Here is a 24,073-nt window from a genome sequence, read left to right as displayed (position 1 = left end):
CTCTGCTGTAGCGTGTCCTTGTAAATGCACCTGCTTCTTCTTCTGTCTGTTTTCATTTGGTAGCATTTGGTTTTGATTGTTTTTTTGTGATATCCTACAACATTTAAAACAATCCTCTTCCTAATGCTACTCACCTGTTGTTGCACAATTTGAGTTACGGTTGTAAAAAATCTCAAAGAAGTTTAATTGTTTTGTTTGACTTTAGAACACGTGCGGTTGATGAAAAAGTAAGCAAGAGTGTTTGGTTCCCAACCTGGGGTCCAGGCTCACCTAGCAAGGGGCAACCAAGGGACTCAAGGGGGGGTGTGAGGCTTTGTCTGATCTGAGGTCGTCAAACTTAGATTTGCACATGTTACCTAAAATCATGATAATGTACTCACTGGATAGTTCATATAAAATGCTTTCAGTAGGACCAAGTGTGTGTAGGCTTCTGCTGTTGGGATGTCAAAAGAAAATAGAATTTATACCAAATAAAAGAGACATTTATTAATGAAGACAAGTAAAGTTGATCACTTCTTTTTGAACATGTGGGTCCTGCAGGGATCAGCTTTTCTTGAATCCAATTGGGGTGGGGGGGGGGATAGATCAGGGTGGTTGTTGAATAAAAACTAACAAAGTGAAGAGTTCAAGTAGAATTAAAAATGGTGAAATAAAAAAACTACTAGAAATAGGCGTCTGTATGCTCGATGTTTTCCATACATAAACACCCAGTTCATGTTTGTGCTACCACTGCCTTCATGTTTCAGAGGCAATCTATCACTTGATTGATTCACGATATATAATATGACTGATCATGTATCCTCCAAATTATTAATTGTAATTGAAGGTTGGGCTTTGTATTTGATTGGAAGAAACTTAAACAATCTAAAGTTTCACTGATTTTACTCTTTTTTTTTTTTACCTCAGTTTTAAAAATCATTCAAGGTTTAAGACATAACCTTAAAGATGTACCCCCCTTCCCTTCCCCCCACATGTACATTTGTATAACCTTTCCACTAAAAATTAAACTGAAAAAAATCAGTTACATCCTGTGTACAGCTTGGACTGCTTTACTCCTATAGGTTGCAGTATCTATGAAGTACCTTGTAGCCTTGTGCCTTAACAAAACAGTTGTAGATGTCCAAAGTATAAACGACAGGGTGGAGATTTTCAAAACATAAAGAAAGTCCTTCATGGAAGTACTGTGATCGTGGAGTGAGAATGCTACCATGTGCCTTTCCTTATGTTTAACCACTTGTTCATTCTGATTGGCCCGACCCCTTCTTGGCTTTGACTCTGATATTCTTATATATTCATGTTGGTGTCTTTGTTTGGAGGTCTTAATACCTTTCACATCCTGTTTTTGAAATAAAATATTTCAACATTTGCTGTGTGGTACTGATTAGATCTGACAGATGGTGTGTGGACATAGCACAGGGCAAAGGAAATGATTGGTTCACTGCATTGTTTAGGTGCTTTACAGTAGTATATGTGTGGTTATGTACAGAATATAGCTTGTAAAATCTCAGACATTTTAGTAAATAAAATAAAACACATGTTTTAAGCAGTACACTCATTCTGTTTAATACAAAACATTTAAAACATCAATCTGTTTTCACAAATATGAAAATGACAAGAAATTGTATAAGAGCAAATACATTACAAAATGTATGAAAAATGTAAAAAAAAAAACTAATACATTTTTTGTCCTAAAGTCACATGTTGTGCAAAATACACTTCATGTTTTTCTAACACTAATATGTGTCTCTGGTCTGTCGACTAACCCCCCAATGATGAGAAAAGTCCATCCGCTTCGTCTTTTGCCTGCTCCACTTTTCAGATAATGTGTGCTCAAACGGGCCGTTTGGAGATTTTCCTTTATGACATCACAAAGGGCAGTAACCCCTCCCCAAAGTGGATGACACTCCCACAGCTCGGTGATTGTTCTGCCCTCTGAGCACTGTAACAGGTGTGCACGGTGCAAGAAAACCCCAAGCCCTTCCAGGGACACAGAAACAACCTGAGATAGAGGGGTTTATAGATCAAAAACAGGATCAGAGTGGATTTAGAACAAGAAAACTTCAAGGACCTTTGAGACTTATTTAAAATTGTTGCTAAGGAGTATAATATGTGACCTTTAAAATTCTTAACAGAAGCAGACACACCAGTGAGATTATATATAAAAAAGCATTTGAAACCTAAAAGTCAGGTTTCTAAACACATTTTAAAAACACTTATTTGACAATGTAATGTGTGTTTTCTATAATTTAGCTTCTGCCATTATGGTGCCTCTATCATCCTTGGTCAGATATTGGTCCTCTTTGTTGCGTGCGACTCTCCTGCAGTGGAAGAAGATGTATGCGGGATGGATGAACACCAGCAGAGTGAGAAGGATCAGAGCAATGTCCACCTGTAACACACCACAGGTCTCCATTTGTCTGCAGTCATTTACTATATCTGCCTCCTCCTGACAGTTTGACTGTTTAATGTGAACATACAGTAGAAACTGACAAATTCAAATAGTCAGTGCGTCTTGAAATGTATTCATGTTTCTCTTTCTACACCAGGATAGGATAGTCCCTCTCTGGCCTCTCTTTTCTAAAACTACTTGAGAGTTCTTTTAAACTCACATAAAAGGGGTCGCCGCCAAGAGCTCCTTTGACGAGGGCGAAACAGGGGTACTGCAGCAGGGAGAAAATAGCAGACATGGACATCACCATGCCATACAGCTTTCCGAAGTGAGCCGCTGGAAAACTGAGGGAGATAAGAGAGAGAAATCATTTGTTTTGTTAAGACTTGATGTCCATCGTTCTTACTACAGAATAAATATTGCTACAAAAGCAAGCTGAGATTTGACATTTTCTTCAGTGTTCATTTTCTACTTAAATGATCATAATGCCATAATACTCGACATCCTTCTGTTGACTGAACATGGACCAAGAAACTGTGACATCCAATTGGTAAAGGATATGTCTTGCTTTATCCTTAACCTTTTGATTATGGCCTTGAGGGTCAGAGGGGACTACATTAGGCCGGGCATTAATATCCCTCTGGTTAACAGGCTGCTGAAGTAGACCTGTGTCTTGATGGGAACCCACACCCTAGAGACAGCACAGCTTTCTTGTCTAATTAACACAGAATTAACAACATGCTCCATAGAAAATGATTCCGCTGCAGACCACAATAGCTTGACCATAAATTGCTTGGGAAATTGTTTACTGATGCAATGAATCAAGTGAGCAGTGAAGGTCATTCTCTGGTAGGTTTGCACAAAGTGGTAGTCTCCCCCTGCTGGCTGTTTTCAAATCAACAGGCTAATTCAGCTTATCTCCAGTCCATGAGACAGACTGCCTGATACATATCAGAATATTTTACAACTCAGGATCTTGTAAAAAATAATTGATGTTCTCAAACCTGCTCCAAAAGTAATTGATGACATTATCAGGGCTAATTTTCCGACACTAGAGAGAGCTCAGTCCAGAGGCAAAGGAGGTGAAGTTCAATTTCATCACATCAGAATGAGTAGTACATCTTCTGACAATTAAAATTTTTTTAAGACAGGACAAAGACTCATTGAAGTCACAGTTACAGAGGCATGCTGTAGGGTATGTCAACTATACATTCAATATTCTTTATTTAGTGTTGTTGTCAAGTCAAACAACATACCAGCAATTACAGCAGTCTGTACTGTCACAAAAGTGTCCTGAACAAAGACTGACCATTAACCTGGAAAAGTTGATAACCTGCCACAGTACCCTGGTATTTATGGGAGGACCTCAGGTACCAGGATGTGATGTTTATAGACTACACATAACCATGATATATGACAAGGGTACATGTAAACAAATAAATAAAAAACTATCGGCTAGAAATGCCTCGTTAGAAAACAAAAAACTTTGACATTGAGGCCAGGGGCACTGGTGGAACTGAAATTGTCCCAAACACTGAAATATGAAATACTTTAACCCAAGTCTGTGTAAGTTGGTGATTAATTTAGTTGTGGGGCTTTTTTGTTTTTTATGTATGTGTGTGTAACAACTACTCACGCAATGCTAATGAACGCTGCAGTTCCCCCATAAAGGAAGGAGCGATTGAGGACTTGCAGAACAAAGGTGAGGTACTGCAGAGGGAGGAAAGGAATAGAGGCGCACACTGAGAACAGCAGGCACATCAAGCAGGTGAGGAATAGAGACAGAATGGAGGAGCGCAGGTCCACCTCCTGCTCTGTCTCTCCTACAGCGGGGGAAATAGTTGAAATGGATTGTTGAAAGTTGCTTTCTCACAGACATGAAGTTCAAACACTAGTCAGTGATTTACCAGGAGCCAGAGGCTTCCCCTTGTGTCGGTCCAGGATGAGTCCATTCCAGGGAGCACACAGCACCCCACACAGCTGGGTCATGGCAAAAGCATTAGTGTACTGACTCACTGAGGGAGATATCATGACAGCACACAGTGAGCAACAAAGAGACAAAAAAAAGGATTTGAGGTTGGATTGTGAAGATTGGAAGAGAAGAATGGAAATGTCAGTGAGATAACAAAGATTGTACTGTACATGCCAGTCAGTTAGTATGTAGGACAGGAAGTCAATAACTTTTATAATGAGTTACCCAGGTCAGGGTCATTGTTTGCCAGCCGGGTGAGCCTGGGGTTGAGTGTGCCAATGAAGAGGTAATGTCTCAGCTGCATTACAGACAACCACATCAGGTGTAACATGAAGAACCAGGACAGCAAACAGCTCTGGAAACTTGCCACTAAACATGCAGAAAATTGTATAAATATCTCCAAGCAACTGTACCTGATACAGAGAAAGAACAGAAAGTGTGTGTACCTGCATCAGCTCTGGAAGCTATTACTCCAATTGACTGTATATTTACATAGCAAACAGTTGATATGTATGTATAAGAAGGCCTACAATTTATCATGTTTTAAATATTTTCTTTACAAATTTTTAGTTTTGCAAATGAATATCACAGTTACAGTTTATCCTCGTGCCCCATGGAATAAAAAGGATGCAAAGGAAGACAACAAGGAGGAAAAAAAGACAAAACAGACACAACTAAACAAAACAAAAGATTTGCTCTTATAGGACCCCAAACAATACAGTTACAGTAACAACAGAATTAATCTTGTGTCTCCTTGATTCAGGCCACTATACATAAATGCATGGTGCATATATGCAGATTCAACACATCTGTTTGTACAAACATTGAAACACTTTAGGTTGTTCTTGATTAGTAAAACCAAAAATGGCTGCTCCATTTTGCTCACTTACTTATTTAGGTTGTTGGGAGAGAGAGAGAGAGAGAAGTGCTTCTTTTTCTCTTTGACAATTTTGTACTACAACACACATTCTAATAATGATCATGTTCCACTGCACTCTTTGAAAAGGACGTCTGCTAAAGGCTCTTACTGTGATCTGAAAGAAACATTGTTTGACCTGAGCCAGCTGTTTCACCTCCTGGAAATTGTTCTAGTAATTAGAAGACTATTTCATTGAATATTAAAAAATTGCACATGTCTTCCCATTACAATAAAGACAATAAATCTTTGGTCTTAAGTGCACCTTAGAACATTAGACCGGATAAAAACTGCACACTGAAATGATAGTGTGGTAGAGTTGAATACAGTGACAGTGAGTGGCTGGAGAGAAGCCCTCGTGCATATCCCTCCTTATTGACATAGTCGTAGTCTATTTGGAGAAACATACCTTTAGCCTTTGACTAAAACAGTGACTAGGAAAAACTGGGTTTGACATGAACTTTTAGACTTTTAACAGTTATTTTCTACGTCTGTACACACTATGTATTGTATGAAACATATTGGTAATAATGTTTGTTTTCTTTTCACCGATTTCAGCTTCTTATATGTTCACACAAAAGCTTGAAAATGACTTAAAGAGGGGCGCCCAGGGCTGAGTGGTTGGTCTGCATGCCCCATGTAAAAAGGCTATAGTCCTCAATGCGGGGGCGACCCAGGTTCAAATCAAACCTGTGCCTCCTTTCCCGCATGTTATTTCCCACTCTAGCTCTCTCTCCTTCCCCCTGTTTATCCGACTCTATCCCTTGTCCTTTGTCTCCAATAAAGGCACAACACTCCAAATATAAATCTTGTAAAAATAGAGGGGGATTTGAAAAAAGGCTGCTTTATTTTTTTAAATCTCTCATGTGTGTGTGTACTTCATTTTTTATGGAGGAGTTTTACTGAATATACATGGCTGAGGTGGGAAATCAATGGCAAAAATAGAAGAACTAGTACCTTCTTTCCCCAAGTCTTGAGCATCTGTCCCATCCTCAGTTACTGTGGGCATGTAGTCTTTCTCACTGGACTCCTGTGAACCTGTCACGGCCCCCTCTCGCACTCTCTCAGACTGCTCTTCATTGTAGGTGACGTCCTTTCCGCAATCCAATCTGAAGAGCGGGAAAAAATAGAATGTCTATGTCTTTTTCAAATGCATGGAGATGATCTTCAACTAATTCTGAAGCTGCTTAATAGACAAGTAAATGTTGTCACCCGTAGGTGTAGTCTTCTTGCACCGTGTAGGGGATGTGGATTCTTGGCATCAGCACAAAGGTTCTCACCAAATGTATGATGCTGCAGAAGGACAAAACAAGGAAGGAGGCACGGAGAGAAACTTCCTGTTCATACATAACCTGGAAAGCAGGGGGAGAAACAAGCAGGAATTAGATAATACCAATTTGTCAAAGCTGATGATCATCTTGTGTTACTAAAGTAAGTAAAAATACACAAGGACTGTATGTCCAGAAAGAAGAGATCATAACACATTTTTTGCCACTCCATTTATGGATTTGATTTAAGAAAGACCAGCATTATTTTCATGCTGTTACTGTAGGAAAGATTACCTTAAGACTATGTAGATTTCTCTTGTTATTGATCAAAACTGTGATCTGAAGTCTGCATGTTTCACTTTGTTGTTAATGGTTTTTGTTCTACCTCTTTGGAGCAAGCTGTCTTACATTAGTTAGTAATCAATGATTAAGTGCAGCCTACAATCCTGCACTGTAAATGCCCTGGAGAGCTGTTAGTGTGTTGTGACAATTACCCTTCTAGTAAATGATTTGAAGATACTGCTTCAATTTTAAAATGATAATGTCTACAGTGACACTTTACCTTGATGAGGAGAAACACAGCAGAAGAGGAGTCAAAGGCACCATTGTAGAGGGTAATGATGGTGGAGCGATGAGCAGGGAACAGGTTCCCTATCTTCCAGACACACAGAAGAGCAATTAAGCAAAACTCTCTGAAGAGCTTAACCAGTGGAGAATATTTATTTGCTCAGATATCTAGTTGCATACTGAAATACAGAATTTACCTGCATGTTAGTTAGAAGGAAGAGAACTCCTCCAACAGCGATGCAGGAGAGTGCCGGAAAAAGCATGTTGGAAAATTCTGCAACAGTAATAGATCAAGTTTACAGCCAGTTTATCAATGTTTAACAAATCCCTGACAAATACATTAAAAAAAACTGAACAAAGTGTAACAGGTTTAGAATATGGTGGAAATGTAACATACTTTCCCATTTCAAAGATAATACACCAGTGAAAAAAGAGATGAAGACGTGGAGGTGAAAGGCTAATCTCCTCACAGTTTTCTTTCCCAAATGTCAAAAATACACTGGACTCAGAACTCCCTGATGAGCTGTTAACGTAGCATGACTTGAGAGCTTCTTATCCTTCTTACTTATCCTGTTGGGTTTCATGCATATCATGTGCAATACAGGAAATGTGCAAAATGTTCTATGCTGTTGTTAGGTATAGTATAGATGTTTGGTATGTATGGTATTGTATGGTATGGTATAGTATTTTGTGGTATGGCATGGTACAGTATAGTATAACATGGCATGGTATGGCATGGCATGGCATGGCATGGTATGGTATGATATGGTATGGTATGGTATGGTATGGTATGGTATGGTATAGTATGGCATGGTACAGTCTGGTATGCCATGGCATGGTATGGTATTTTGTGTTATGGTATGGCATGTTATGGTATGGTATGGTATGGTATGGAGTGGTATGGTATGGTAAGGTATGGTATGGTATGGTATGGCATGGCATGGCATGGTATGGTATGGTATGGCATGGCATGGCATGGCATGGCATGGTATAGATAGTATGGTATGGTATGGAGTGGTATGGTATGGTATGGTATGGTATAGATAGTATGGTATGGTATGGCATGGCATGGCATGGTATAGATAGTATGGTATGGTATGGTATGGTATGGTATGGTATGGTATGGAGTGGTATGGTATGGCATGGTATGGAGTGGTATGGTATGGTATGGTATGGAGTGGTATGGTATGGTAAGGTATGGTATGGTATGTTGTGGTATGGTATGGTATGGCATGGCGTGGCATGGTATGGTATAGATAGTATGGTATGGTATGGTATGGGATGGTATAGTATTTTGTGGTATGGCATGGTACAGTATAGTATAGCATAGCATGGCATGGAATGGAATGGTATGGTATAGATAGTATGGTATGGTATAGATAGTATGGTATGGTATAGATGGTATGGTATGGTATAGATAGTATGGTATGGTATAGATAGTATGGTATGGTATGGTATGGTATGGTAGAGATAGTATGGTATGGTATAGATAGTATGGTATGGTATGGTATAGATAGTATGGTATGGTATGGTAGAGATAGTATGGTATGGTATGGTATAGATAGTATGGTATGGTATAGATAGTATGGTATGGTGTGTATGGTATGGTATGGTACGGTATGGTATAGATAGTATGGTATGGTATGGTATGGTATGGCATGGCATGGCATGGCATGGCATGGCATGGTATAGATAGTATGGTATGGTATGGTATGGTATGGTATGATATGGTATGGTATGGTACGGTATGGTATGGTATGGTATGGTATAGTATGGCATGGTACAGTCTGGTATGGCATGGCATGGTATGGTATTTTGTGTTATGGTATGGCATGTTATGGTATGGTATGGTATGGTATGGAGTGGTATGGTATGGTAAGGTATGGTATGGTATGGTATGGCATGGCATGACATGGCATGGTATGGTATGGTATGGCATGGCATGGTATAGATAGTATGGTATGGTATGGAGTGGTATGGTATGGTATGGTATAGATAGTATGGTATGGTATGGCATGGCATGGCATGGCATGGTATAGATAGTATGGTATGGTATGGTATGGTATGGTATGGAGTGGTATGGTATGGTATGGAGTGGTATGGTATGGTATGGAGTGGTATGGTATGGTAAGGTATGGTATGTTGTGGTATGGTATGGTATGGCATGGCGTGGCATGGTATGGTATAGATAGTATGGTATGGTATGGTATGGGATGGGATGGTATAGTATTTTGTGGTATGGCATGGTACAGTATAGTATAGCATAGCATGGCATGGAATGGAATGGAATGGTATGGTATAGATAGTATGGTATGGTATAGATAGTATGGTATGGTATAGATGGTATGGTATGGTATAGATAGTATGGTATGGTATGGTATAGATAGTATGGTATGGTATGGTAGAGATAGTATGGTATGGTATGGTATAGATAGTATGGTATGGTATAGATAGTATGGTATGGTGTGTATGGTATGTATGGTATGGTATGGTACGGTATGGTATAGATAGTATGGTATGGTATGGTATGGTATGGTATGGTATGGCATGGCATGGCATGGTATAGATAGTATGGTATGGTATGGTATGGTATGGAGTGGTATGGTATGGTATGGCATGGTATGGTATGGAGTGGTATGGTATGGTATGGTATGGAGTGGTATGGTATGGTAAGGTATGGTATGTTGTGGTATGGTATGGTATGGCATGGCGTGGCATGGTATGGTATAGATCGTATGGTATGGTATGGGATGGGATGGGATGGTATAGTATTTTGTGGTATGGCATGGTACAGTATAGTATAGCATAGCATGGCATGGAATGGAATGGTATGGTATGGTATAGATAGTATGGTATGGTATAGATAGTATGGTATGGTATAGATGGTATGGTATGGTATGGTATAGATAGTATGGTATGGTATGGTATGGTAGAGATAGTATGGTATGGTATAGATAGTATGGTATGGTATGGTATGGTAGAGATAGTATGGTATGGTATGGTGTGTATGGTATGTATGGTATGTATGGTATGGTATGGTACGTATGGTATAGATAGTATGGTGTGGTATGGTATGTATGGTATGTATGGTATGGTATGGTATAGATAGTATGGTATAGATAGTATGGTATGGTATGTATGGTATGGTATGGTATAGATAGTATGGTATGGTATGTATGGTATGTATGGTATGTATGGTATTGTATGGTATGGTATGGTATGGTGTGGTATAGATAATATGGTATGGTGTGGTATGGTATGGTGTGGTATGGAGTGGTATAGATAGTATGGTATGGTATGGTATGTATGGTATGTATGGTATGTATGGTATTGTATGGTATGGTATGGTATTGTATGGTATAGATAATATGGTATGGTATGGTGTGGTATGGAGTGGTATGGTATGGTATGGAGTGGTATGGTATGGAGTGGTATGGTATGGTATGGTATGGTATGGAGTGGTATGGTATGGTATGGTATGGTATGGTATGGTATGATTCGGTATTGTAATATTTAGACAAAATATTTATTTTCTCTAACAGTGAAGACAGATACATAAACTACTAGAAACTGTAACTTGGCTAAATGCTTGTGTGAATATGCCTGTGAACCTACCAGCAGTCGAAAAGGCCACAAGTAGAGTTCCAGTTGTGTGCAAAGATCTGGAGAGAGAAATTTGACTGAATGTAGTTCATCAGCATCAAACACACATTAAGACACCATTTACATTTTTTTACACTTCACCCATTAAATAGTTCAGGGTAAAATATTGTAAGTTTACGATGAAGCCATATTTAGAGCAATTTTTGTGTCTGGAAATAGTTTAGCTGGTTATGGCTGAAATAATTATGATTTATTCATAATTTTGGACATTTGTTTTGCTGTTTTTTATTTGGGATTTGTTTATCCCAGATTTGTTTATATCTTTTAAAACACATTACCACAGTATGGGTGTTTTCATCCAAAGGTTCTTTATCTTGATGACCTGTATAACGTTATCTAAAGATATGCATCCACTTGGTCCATGAGGAGTAAATAAGTAACCCAAAGTGTAAATGTATAACGCTAAAACTCTAGAAATCAACAGTCCTTACCGTCCTGAGACAGAGCTTTTAAAAGGGCTTTGAACATCATCTTGCAAAGAGTTGCATTACATAAGTGCAGGCACATGTTTTCAGTGAAATGTAACTTTTATGGAGAAAAAGTCAGGGGGTCAAAGGGGTTGTGACCAACTGTAGCTATGTCTGAACTAGGATTGTCAGGTCTGGTACTACTTTTCTTTAAAAAGATTCAGGGAGGAGTTTTTTTCTTCATTTTTTATGTTTATTGCTTTATTATTATTTAATGTTATTTCTTTAATCTGTACTGTGCCAAAAATGCAAAATAAAAAGAGTCAGGGTTTTAAACAACAAAAACAAGGCGTTCTTGTAGGGTATAGGGTTATCTTTTGCCTGACTTATATCACTCGATCTCCATTAGACACTCCCTACTGTTATCTCTGCAACCCCTACTGGTCCCCCCACTGAACTGAAGAGCAAACTGAAACATACATTTGACTTCATGGATCCTATGTGTGTATCATGCATTTAATAGTGACTTTTTTCACCCTGAAAATATAAAATATTTTTTCCAATAGAACTTACAAACCTTTTGTTATTGCCCTTTCAAGAGCGTGTGTTTAAGAAAAATACAATAAACACAAGGAAAATATGAGTTTGTCAGACCACTATCAAAGTTAACTTACATTCCCAGCAGCCTGGTTACCATGGTGCCGAATCGATCAAACAGGTAACCAGTGATTAGATTAATGAAGTTGTTTAGGAATGATGCGATAGTGAAGATCAGAGAAAACTGCTCATCCTGTATACTGCAGTCTGTAAAGAAAAGAGACACAGAGACACATGGTGGGCTATTGAGCAAACTGGTAGTGTGCAATGCAATGTGTCTGCTGAAAACAGGGTTGGAATTAGATCCAGTAATTGAACTTGAATAGGATGATTATGTTGCTCTTTGCTGGGTGGTAACGTGGAAATATATATGCCAAGGCGAACCTTCTGACTGAGGTTATTGTCAGTGGGTGATTTGTCAATTTTTAACTGGGGCTATGGCCAAATAGAAGATAAAGAAGTCAGTTTAAGGATCAATGAGCCGTCATCACTGAGGCTAGTAGTCAAAACCCAACTAGAATAAAAAATACAACTAAATAGAGCCAGCTGGGTTTGAACAAGCAGTCCATCGTTTAGTTGGCAATAGTTACCATAGACTGTCTAACAAGGTAGACAGTCTCATTTTGGCAACAAGCAAGATGACCCAAAGATGGTCATCATTTGGTTTGGAGTTATTGTGCCTTAGAGCGAACAGAATGTACCCATGCAGCTAAAATGGACAGTAACAGTGCTTTTTGTGTGTGTGCTTCTAATCACCTTCAAAACCTTGAATCCAGAGTGTCTTACCTGTACTGTTGGAGCCTGGGACGCTGACACACAGATCACTGAAGTAGCCATCCTTCTTCAGCACAAACACCAGAGAGGCAAATCCAAACACCAGACCGGCAAAGCACAGGCACTCCAGCATCCCTGTGACCAGAGTCAGCCTGTAGCGCAGCCTGGTACCATCTCCGCACCGCTGCATGCTGCAATCGCCCGTTGTCTCAGAGAAAGGGATTGTCTTTCTTTCTCTTTTTTTTTTCTTCCTCTTGCACTACTTCCTCTTTACGCAGGACAGAAAAAGGACTTTGCCGGATTCAAGTTTCTACGATGCAGAAGAAAAAACCAAACAGGTGTCAGTCCAAACAGGACAATATGGAGCATACTGCTCCGCTGCATTAGCAACAGATGATCCAGGACTTAACTGTATTAGTAAAGAGTTTGAATGGATAAGCACATATGTCAACAGATTTATCAACAGCATTGTGTTTAAAGCAAAAGGTGAATATTGTACAATGTGTGGAGATGATGCTGAATACGTCCTACAAGTATTCAATATGAATAATGGGAGCCATTAAAACAGCAACAAGCAGAGTTATGTTGTCCTCTGCTGCTTGAGGGTCCAGTGTCCAGTTTACACTGTAGGGTGCCACACTGCAGCTGCAGAATGTGAATCATGTATATTGACACTAGAGTCATCAGTGTCCACAAAGCCTGCTAAGAGAAACTCAAACTGACTCTGCTCAAACTGATTGTTTCAAACTTGATATCCAGAATTAAAATATTGAATATCTGCTTACATCAAATCAATCTCTCTGGCATAAACATCTGAAGCTGGTCCAACAACACACACACACAAAACTGCTGGGGCACAAATTCAACACTGTACTGTTCTAAGAGACCTGCACTTTAAGTGGAAAACGACGTTTGCTGAGAGTTTATTTTTTGTTGTTTTTTTTGCAATCAGATTTTTGATTATCCAGTACACAATATCTGTCGTTTAAACCAAATAGTAGGCCAAGAGGAGCTTTCATCAAACTGCTCCAAACTTGAGGCAACACAATAAATGATTCTTTAAATAACACAGTCTGTAAAACAGTACAAAGACTTCAGCAGAGGTAGTTTGAAATAAAGGACTTTATTGTAATTGCAAGTTACAGTTTAATGCTAGTTTAATAATTGATAAAGGTTTATTTTCACTTAAAAGAGAGGGGGGTGGTGGTGGTGGTCTATATGTTTTTTTTCTGTTTCTTGTCTCTTGTGAACATGCGGACAGAGCGGAGGTTATCTCCAGGTTTTACTCACTCTAATCCAGATTACATCACTTAATCTACGCGCATTGACACATGGCAAAATGTTGACACAAAACCGCTACAAATTATACAATTATAATAGGTTTACATATCGTTGTAAATCGTTTTCATTGAACACAACAACATTTGGTGTGTATTAACGCCTGTAGATATGATACCTGTAATATCTCTATTTTTCTCAGTGGAGCTGCAGCAGCTCACTTGAGTGAAGAAGTCATTGCTTAATTCCATTTAAACCCTGATGTACCAATTCCATTTTTAAGTGTCTTACCTTGTAAATTCCTGTTGATCCAAACATCCATTACGGATGTTGTGAACTCCGCAGGACAGAGATGCGCCTTGCACCCAGCGAGCCGCACTTAGTTTGTTTTCTGTGCAGAGCTGCGCCTCTCACCCTGTCTGTCACAGAGCCAGCTGTAACTGCAGCAGGTGGACACGGGGCGGGAAACCACATTAACATATGGCTCTCACTAAACTGAAGTCATTCTCATTAACGGGTTGATTGAGAATTATTGGCTAATCCTACAGATTTACAATCACGTAGCTCGCGTTTTAATGGCATAAGAACACCTCTGCTAATTTAATGAATAACTATTAATGCTTCATAAACTCATCAATGACCAGCAGTAACAATTGAATGATTTTTAGAGTCCACTAGGGGGTCTTTATAATCATGATTGCATTGGCTTTCATTATGTTAACCAATGATGGCCACTGTTCATTTACTGCATGTGGACTAGTTTAGCTGGAAATGTTTGTAAGCAAAGATAAATATAAATAAATATACTCATCTTATATGAACATTGCTCTGTGGTTTGACTGTGTCATGCAACTGCATGTTTTTTCTGCACCACTGTATGCTTGTATGTAAGACATAGTACAGTGGATACTGTGTGTTATATGTCAAGCTGCACCACTAGAATTAGAAAATCACAGAGGGTAAAAATAAATAAATACACAGACAAAAGAGTGCATATTGAAAAAAGAAAATGACATTACAGCAGGTGCTCCAAGTGCATTTTTAAAATGTAAAACTGAAATACATTGGAATATTGTAGAATTCTTAGAACACAGCATTGCACATATCTACTCATTCATTTCATGTTTTAAATTTAAAGTGTGTATAAACAGCTATTAAATGCTATTAAATGTTTCTATTCAATACTCCTCACCCCACAATCCTCCACACGAAGCCTCCACTCTGGAAACACCAACCTCCTTCATCCCCCCAGGACTAAACTCCACACCATGGATGACTGGGCCTTCTGCTCCTCTGCTCCCAGTGTGTGGAACGCTCTCCCTGAGCAGCTGAGGGCTCCACAGTCTGCTGATGCTTTTAAAAGGGCCCTAAAAACCTTTTTAACACCTTCTGCTTGTGCTTTTAGTTTCGTTAGTTGCTTAGTTGATGAAATTTGTTTTTTATTTCTATTTTTTTTTTTTTTTTCCTGTAGCACTTTGAGATTTTTTTGCAAAAATGTAAAGTGCGTTACAAATTAAATGTATTATTATTATTATTATTATTATTATTATTATTATTAAGTCAAAACTATTTGAGCAGCAGCACGCATGTTTTTAAGAGAAATGTCGACCCGGTGTTTAAAGTTTACCGTCAAACACCAGAGAAAAAAGTAGGCCAACTGAGGAAGAAAACTGAGCAACAAACAAGATGAAAACTTCAACAGTTTTATTAGCAAAACAAAAGACAAGATGTTGATTTACAGTCAGGAAATCTTTTGTTCCCTAGTGGTCAAAACCCGAGTGAGGCAGCTTTTGTTACTCTGAAGCTTTCACAGAGTGGTTTGACATTTTGAAAAGGATGCTGGTTGCCACCCTCCTTTTTGTGGAGTTGATGTATGCACGCTGATACTGATGAAAAACAGTAACAGCGTTCACATGTTGTGAGTCTTCATGTGTGAGCTGAGGTGAGCGCTGCGAGAGAAGGTGCGCCCACAGACCTGGCAGGTGAACGGCTTGACGCCCATATGCAGCATCTCATGGCGCTTCAGGTGGCTCCGCCTGATGAAGGCCATCCCACACAGACCACAGACCTGGTTCCTCTCTCCGGTGTGTGACAGCCTGTGGCCTTTCATCATGCTCAGGAAAGGGAAACCCTTCCCACAGTAGTCACACTTGAAACGCCCAGGTGTCTGATACTGAACGCTCCTTCTCTTCTCAAACTGATGACTGTCTGAAGCATGCTGCCCATCTGAGGATAAATCAGTCATATTATATGTTCTTAGCATGTGCTGGTCTTCTTCTGGTTGTAAACTAGTCAAGCATGTTGGTGTTTGGGTGTCAAGCAGGGTGCCGCCCAAAGGGAACGCTCCAGATTCTTTGTACATCTGACACAGAATCCCTTTCTGGAGCTCGAGGCCCAGACTCACATCCTCATCCCGAGTCTGCAGGTCTGGACTCTCTACTTCTCTTTTAACATGAAATTCCAGATCAGTGAACTGGTCTCCACTTGGTGATAATCTTAACCTGCACTCCATTTCCAAAGCCGGGTTGTGTTCTGTGTGCAGATCTTGGCTGGCTTCTGGAGTTTCATTGCAGAACTGTGAGCTCTGTCTAGCTGCATGCGCACAACACTCCCCGACCTGAGAGACAGAGTGGAGAGGAGGTGCCACTGGAAAGAACAGCATCACAGTCATTTTAAAAAAACATCATATGAAATTGTTATTTTAGCTAAAACATTGTATGCTTACCTCTCAGTTTTGGTTGACCTTCAGGAACTTCCTCACATTTGACGGTAATGGGTTTAAACTTGCAGTCTACAGAAGTAAAAGTTCTCTGTGGCACACGAGAAAACAGTGAATCATTATCCTCTCCATCTACTAGTAGTTCAATACACAGTCACATCTGGTAAATAGTAAATGGACTTGAGCTTGTACAGTGCTTTTCTAGTCTTCTGAATACTCAACTTTAACACCACAGGTCACACCTACACATTCACACACTGATGGTAGAGGCTGCTATGTAAAGTGAGCATTCACACACTGCAGAAGAAGCAGTAAGAGCAACACGGGGTTGAGTGTCTTAAAGGCAGTATTTTAATTTCATTTGAATTAGACTGGATAGATGGGATTTATACAATTGAGCAACAAACACAGTGATATGTTGTTCTTCTTTCCTTTTGTCAGAACATTTTATGTATTGATGTGCAATATTAACCTTAAAAACAAAAAACAGTGGAATTATATAATGTAAAAAATATGTGTCAAGAAAACATATTTATATTTTCATTTCATTGTACAGTGTTCCCCTTTGTTATTTTTTTGTATTATATCTTTGCTTTAATACAGTGTATAGCTTCTGTACAGTTTATTTTAATTTACTTAGCTGTTACTACAACTTTTTATTTTATTTATTTATTTTATTTGTACTTTTCTACTCTTTTTTTCTTATAATGCTATTCTATTTTATATATAATTTTAACTTCTTTGTAGAAGCTGACTCAAAATTCCAATGTACCTGTACTGTCCTGTGCAAATGGCAATAAACATCTATTCTATGTTGAGATGTAAAGAACAATTCAACAAGTAAAACGACATGTGCTATTGGCTATCCCATCGTAAAGCATCTGTTACAAAGGTAAAAGAAATGTATTATATGATGCAAAACAAATATAAGAGTATGAACGTTAAAAAGCCTGAGTGATGAAGGTGAAGAGCCTCACCTCCTCCTGCTCCTCTGCTGTCTCTTTACTCTTCCTCTGATCTGCCTGCAGCTGTGCTCCTGCTCTGCTGTTTCCTACAAGTGAGCAAACAGACACTCAACAATGCATTAGCAAAGAATGAACACAGCTTTTTACAAAAAGCTATAATGATGTCATATTCGCATAATCTTACCATAAAAACAACCATTAAAAGTCGAGTGATTCCATATGATGGCATTTATGGAAGCAATTAGTGATCAGAATTCAAATGATAAAGCTAATTTGAAAATTCAAATGCATTAACAGAAATTATTTTTAAGTTTCAGAATATGAGTGTATTATTTGACTCAAAAATAAAATGATGATTAATTTATCTAATTTGAATTTTAGTTTTCAACTTCAAAAATGCACATTCTTTGACTAAATTAAAATGAGGAAGAAAATGGCATTTGCTTTATCATTTTCAAAAAATGCCCCGCTAAATCTGTATCATAATTCAAATGAAAAAGCTCATTTTAAAATGAAAATACAGTAACAGAAACACGTTTTAATTTTCAGATTATAGGTGCATTATTTGACCTATATTTAAAATGAATATTCAGTCATCCAGTTTGCATTATACTTTTACTCTCTATGTATGCATATTGTATGACATCATTCAAATGAAAACTAAAAGGTCTTTGGCTTTTCGTTTTCAAACTTGCCGTGCTAAAAAGTGATCATAATTCAAACTCGAAAACGAATTGGCAAAGTGGACAACGCAGGAAAGTGACGTCAGACTCCAGCTCCCAGGCAGGTGAACGTAATATTTACAGTCTATGAGGCGAGTGGGCAGAACGTGCAGTACGATGGGTGGCGGGGTGAATCTTTAACACTTGGGCAGACTTTAGTTCACACTGTGATGCAGGTGGTGATCGGAGTGTTTTTTTCAGCGCACACTGAACTTTCAGCGAGCATGACGCAGCAGCTTTATAACCAGAGCTGCCAAGTCTCACGCAGACACCATGCCCACTATCTCTGACCGTGAGAGTCACTCAGCATCTGCACGCCGTGAAATTCACACAGACGTGTCCTAAGACCGGTTTATTGATAGATTATAGATCACTCTCTTCTCTGCTTAACTTAGTTACATTAAAAAAGATTATCGATTGAATTTTCTGTTTCTAATAATCTCTCCAGCTCTGTGCACAAAGTGTCTCTCATCCTCTGTGCGTAATGGCACACACTCTCCCTCTCGACCGACTGTATGAGCTCTCTCTCCCTTTCAAAGGTTGTTTTGTAGTTATTAAAAGAATAATCAACTACAAAGCCAAAACTGAATCAAAATCAGGGCAACAACTAGTTTGGAGCTTGTACCAGCGTTAAAGGTTCACCCCGCCACCCATCGTACTGCCCGCTCGCCTCATAGACTGTAAATATTCGTTCACCTGCCTGGTAGTGATGTGTAGTTGGTTAACGATTCGTTCAAAACGAACGAATCATCTGGGTGAACGAACTGAACTGAATCACTTACTGAAAAGAGTCGTTCATTTCTCAACTTCAGTTGCGCTCTCCTCTCTCCCGTCTCGTGTCTCTCTCTCTAGACCGTAAGAGTCACTCAAAGCCCGCCCTCCTCTCCTCAGTCAGTACAGTGTGTGTGTGTGTGCTCTCGTTCTCGTGTGTGAGCTCTCGTTCAGTGAACGAACTGAACGAGAGCTCCGACATGAATCACTGAACGAACTGAACGAGAGCTCCGACATGAATCACTGAACGGACTGAACGAGAGCTCAGACATGAACCACTGAACGAACTGAACGAGAGCTCCGACATGAATCACTGAACGGACTGAACGAGAGCTCAGACATGAATCACTGAACGGACTGAACGAGAGCTCAGACATGAATCACTGAACGAACTGAACGAGAGCTCAGACATGAATCACTGAACGGACTGAACGAGAGCTCCGACATGAATCACTGAACGGACTGAACGAGAGCTCCGACATGAATCACTGAACGGACTGAACGAGAGCTCAGACATGAATCACTGAACGGACTGAACGAGAGCTCAGACATGAATCACTGAACGAACTGAACGAGAGCTCAGACATGAATCACTGAACGGACTGAACGAGAGCTCCGACATGAATCACTGAACGGACTGAACGAGAGCTCAGACATGAATCACTGAACGGACTGAACGAGAGCTCAGACATGAACCACTGAACGAACTGAGAGGAAGAGCGGATCTCTCGTTCAGTGAACGAACTGAACGTACTGAACAGAACGGTCGGGGAAAATAAATGTGATTGTTTTAGCAGCTTTCAGTTTGCAAACTGTAACTTTATCCAACTAAATTCTCAGCTCATTGGTTTATTATTCACCACCAGCTGTTCTCAGTACGATCGCGAGCAGAACTAAGCGTTCGGCCGTGTTTCAGCTTATTAAATTCTGATTCACAGACAGAGCTGCTGAGAAGCACTGAACGATTTGGTGAACGAATCTTTTGAACGAATCACTTTACTGAAGTGATTCTACTGATTCAGTACACTGAAAAGAACTGCTTTTCCCATCACTACTGCCTGGGAGCTGGAGTCTGACGTCACTTTCCTGCGCCGTCCACTTTGCCAATTCGTTTTCGAGTTTGAATTATGATCACTTTTTAGCACGACAAGTTTGAAAATGAAAAGCCAAAGACCTTTTAGTTTTCATTTGAATGATGTCATACAATATGCATACATGGAGAGTAAAAGTATAATGCAAACTGGATGACTGAATATTCATTTTAAATATAGGTCAAATAATGCACCTATAATCTGAAAATTAAAACGTGTTTCTTTTACTGTATTTTCATTTTAAAATTAGCTTTTTCATTTGAATTATGATACAGATTTAGCAGGGCATTTTTTGAAAATGATAAAGCAAATGTCATTTTCTTCCTCATTTTAATTTAGTCAAAGAATGTGCATTTTTGAAGTTGAAAACTAAAATTCAAATTAGATAAATTAATCATCATTTTATTTTTGAGTCAAATAATACACTCATATTCTGAAAATTAAAAATAATTTCTGTTAATGCATTTGAATTTTCAAATTAGCTTTATCATTTGAATTCTGATCACTAATCGCTTCCATAGGCATTAAATGTTGAGTTATAATTTTAAGCCATGCTATGATGTGTTTAGTAAATAAACAGAGTCAGACATTTCTATAGAGAACAGAGTAAAACAATGTGAATTCTTCTAGGTATGTGGGGGATACCGGGGGACACGCAGCAGCCCCTGAAGTCAAGTCATTGGAAGAGTGAAGAATTTGAAACAAGGATTGGATAGACTTCTTTTTTATTTATGACATTTAAAGAGCATAAAGGGAAATAAAATAACAGCGTAAAAAACCAGGAATGATTACATTATGTTTTGAACACAGGCCTTTATCTTGATGTGATATGAACATGTTTATAGTGATAACACTTTTAGTCTTATTATCCAACCCTTACCTGACTTCTATGCAAGGTAACTGTTTCCCTTCCATACATCTACAAGATCCTTTCATTCTTTGTGAATTAAGTTGTCACCTTTAGCCAACTCTTTGTTATGTGCTGCTCTTATAGAACTACAATACTGTGAAAAGGAAGGAACTAACAGACATCATGTTTTATTCTTTTAATAATCCAAGAGGATTTTGAGTGTTAACTTTAAAACCTATTTTAGCTCCCCCTGCTCCCCCCTCAGCATCTCCACTCCCCTCCTCCAACATCCTGGTGTTTTTACATCTGTAGTTGATGTCACCTTACCGTCCGGTGAGCCCGGCATGAAGCCGTCTACAGGTCGCTGCTGCTTCAGTTTCTCTCTCAAGGTGCAGTTGTCTTGTTTCTCCAGGCTCAGCTCCGACCGGAGGACGGCGCAGTACTCACACATTAACTGGTTGATCTCCGTCACGGCGGACAAAACCAGTTTGTCCATGATGGAGGACAACTGGGACTGAAACGTGCTCATCTCCTCCATGACGACTACAGTCAGTCTTTAATGAAGGGACAGGGGTATTAGTGATTTATCTCAGGCTCCAGCTGAGAGAAGAGGTCCACTGGATGTTAGCAGCTTCCCTTCTTCTTCTTCTTCGTCTTCTTCTTCTTCTTCTTCGCATGTAGTTCGTTCTTCTTCTTCTATGTGTTTTTTTTGTCAGGTGCACACCGACACCTACTGTCCCGGAGTATTAAGAAGGGATCCAGTTTTACAAATTCAAATATACAGTATATGTGTGTCTACAATGATATAAAATAAATAAGTGAATTACTAAAAACGTATGCAACCATATGCCTATATTATGCACAGATACATTTTCTATACATATAGACCTAAATATTATTTAAAATAAGACAGTCCTTATTAGTTATAGGCCATAGGTGTTCATCCCCTCCATGTTACAGTCTCGTATTTCTAAGTATCTGTAGAAATAAGTCTTATATTCACTTTCTGTCCAATCATTTTTTTCATTTTCATGATGCTACAATCTGTAATCTGAGGAAATATCCAAAGGGGAACATTACTTATTGGAGTAGGGGACTTGTCTTTGTAAAAGCATATGCATGTACTTTATCTTTAATCTTCCACCCAAAGCCACCTCCCTTTAATCTGCTGTCCTCCCAGCATTCATTTACTCTACTGTAATATACCTTTGTTGACATTTTCTTATCCACTTCCTCTCAGCTGAATCCAATATTCTAACATAAGTTCATCCCACCTGGGTTCTAGTGGAATTTCTCCACTTTCCACCAACACATAATATCTTGGAGTTGACCTCATTACACTAGCCCTCAGCAGTAATGACTTCCTGAGCTTTTTCAACAACAAAGTTCTAGACATCAGAGACAAAATTGGTAACCTCCTGCCCTTACCTGGTGCAGATACGTCTGATACGGCAGAGACAGTTCCAGGACCAGATATTAGTCTCGACCTCTGGAACCGCCTTCCAGCCGGGGTCCGGGAGGCAGACACAGTCTGTATTTTTAAGAATAGACTTAAAACTTTCCTTTTTGATAAATCTTATAATTAGGGCTGGTGCTGGTGAAGACCAGCTCTTAGTTATGCTGCTATAGGCTTAGACTACCGGGGGAACTGGCACCCTGAGCTCCTCTCTCTCGCTCTCTCTCTCTCTCTCTCTCTCTCTCTCTCTCTCTCTCTCTCTGCATATACAGTACATCATATTACTGCATGTATCTATCTGTAAATCTCAGTCACTAACCACCTACTTTCCTGGGAGCTCTTGAGCTCTCCTAGGCTCCTCAAGATCGTTGGTTGACGGCTTGCCAGAACAACCCCCACCCCACCACTACCCCCTCCCCACCGGATCGTGGGTTGGCGGCCTGCCAGAACAACCCCCACCCCACCACTACCCCCTCCCCACCGGATCGTGGGTTGGCGGCCTGCCAGAACAACCCCCCACACCCCCTCCCCTCCCCACCGGATTGCTGATGGACGGTCTACCTCCCCCCACCCCCTTGCTCCCTATCCCTCTTCCTGCATCTTCTCCCATCTCTCCCCCTATCCCTTTCCAAGCCCAGTGCAGTCTAGGCCTGTGAAGACTGTTTCATCATGAGCCGGGGATCCAGCCGAAGATTTCTGCCTTTTAATAAGGCAGTTTTTTCTTACCACTGTAACTTTTGCTGCTTTGCTAAAGTGTTCATGATGGATAGGCCGGATCTTTATAACATAGCAATAAGTAAGGTCTTTTACCTGCTTTTTGTAACATAACAATGAGTAAGGTCTTTTACCTGCTTTTTGTAAAGTGTCTCGAGATAACACTTGTTATGAGTTGACGCTATACAAATAAAAATTGATTGATTGATTGATTACACCAATGCACCAATCCCAAGGCTCTATTTTGCACCCTGTCTTACTTAGGTGTGATTTGGCTGCTTTCTGTAATACAAAGCATCCACGATCAATCGCTGATCTCATCAGTGCTTTGTATTTATCTCATGATGCCTGTTTGTCTGCGCTCCAGTTTGTTCCTGATATCGTTCTCATTAGGTTTAATATTTAGTTCATTTTGTTCCTAGTTTTTTTTAGTCTTCCATGTATATTTCTGATCAAGCCACATTCCTAAATACTTCAATTCTTTCATTTTTCCATTGGTTGCCTGTTGCCTGTACAATTAGAGATTCTTGTTATGCATTTTTCTCTTCCTAGTGAAGTACAAACTACAAGACTTATTGGTCGAGAGTTTAAATCCCCAGGTGTATTTCAATCAGGAGAAACTTAATTGAGAATGAACAATTATTTATATAACAATAAATGTGCAACAATTTAGATTTGAATGTGCAAAGTCTTTGGGGGATTAGACTTCATGTACTCGGAGGGGTAATGAGGCCGACAGCAGGATAGGATACCCCCCTATGGAGTCTAGACCCTGGTGGTGGTGATGATACCCCCCTATGGAGTCTAGACCCTGGTGGTGGTGATGATACCCCCCTATGGAGTCTAGACTCTGGTGGTGGTGATGATACCCCCCTATGGAGTCTAGACCCTGGTGGTGGTGATGATACCCCCCTATGGAGTCTAGACCCTGGTGGTGGTGATGATACCCCCCTA

General features: G+C 39.6%; 1 protein-coding gene across 1 annotated transcript; it reads right to left on the bottom strand.

The window, feature by feature from the left end:
• Positions 1–1,537: 1,537 nt before the first annotated feature.
• On the bottom strand, positions 1,538–14,281 carry LOC132980767 (equilibrative nucleobase transporter 1-like). Its single transcript, XM_061047091.1, has 13 exons — positions 14,123–14,281; positions 12,566–12,863; positions 11,857–11,986; positions 10,728–10,774; positions 7,310–7,386; positions 7,108–7,200; positions 6,490–6,629; positions 6,235–6,386; positions 4,587–4,730; positions 4,297–4,404; positions 4,026–4,212; positions 2,610–2,733; positions 1,538–2,389 (listed from the first exon to the last, which is right to left on the bottom strand). Exons 2-13 carry the CDS (start codon positions 12,741–12,743, stop codon positions 2,240–2,242), a joined length of 1,530 nt encoding a protein of 509 aa, XP_060903074.1. The 5' UTR covers positions 12,744–12,863; positions 14,123–14,281; the 3' UTR covers positions 1,538–2,239.
• Between the last annotated feature and the right edge of the window lie 9,792 nt (positions 14,282–24,073).

The sequence above is a fragment of the Labrus mixtus genome, chromosome 2 (assembly GCF_963584025.1).
Source record: "Labrus mixtus chromosome 2, fLabMix1.1, whole genome shotgun sequence".
NCBI lineage: Eukaryota > Metazoa > Chordata > Actinopteri > Labriformes > Labridae > Labrus > Labrus mixtus.
The sequence above is the reverse complement of the archived record's forward strand: the minus strand, read 5'-3'. Positions and strand labels throughout refer to the sequence as shown.

Coding starts and splice junctions, on each gene's coding strand:
- LOC132980767 (XM_061047091.1), bottom strand. CDS start 12,743: ATGCAGCGGTGCGGAGATGGTACCAGGCTGCGCTACAGGCTGACTCTG. Junction 4,731..6,234: donor TCAAGACTTGGGGAAAGAAG/GTACTAGTTCTT, acceptor CTGCATGTTTAG/TGGCAAGTTTCCAGAGCTGT. Junction 4,213..4,296: donor GGGGAAGCCTCTGGCTCCTG/GTAAATCACTGA, acceptor CCCCCGCTGTAG/GAGAGACAGAGCAGGAGGTG.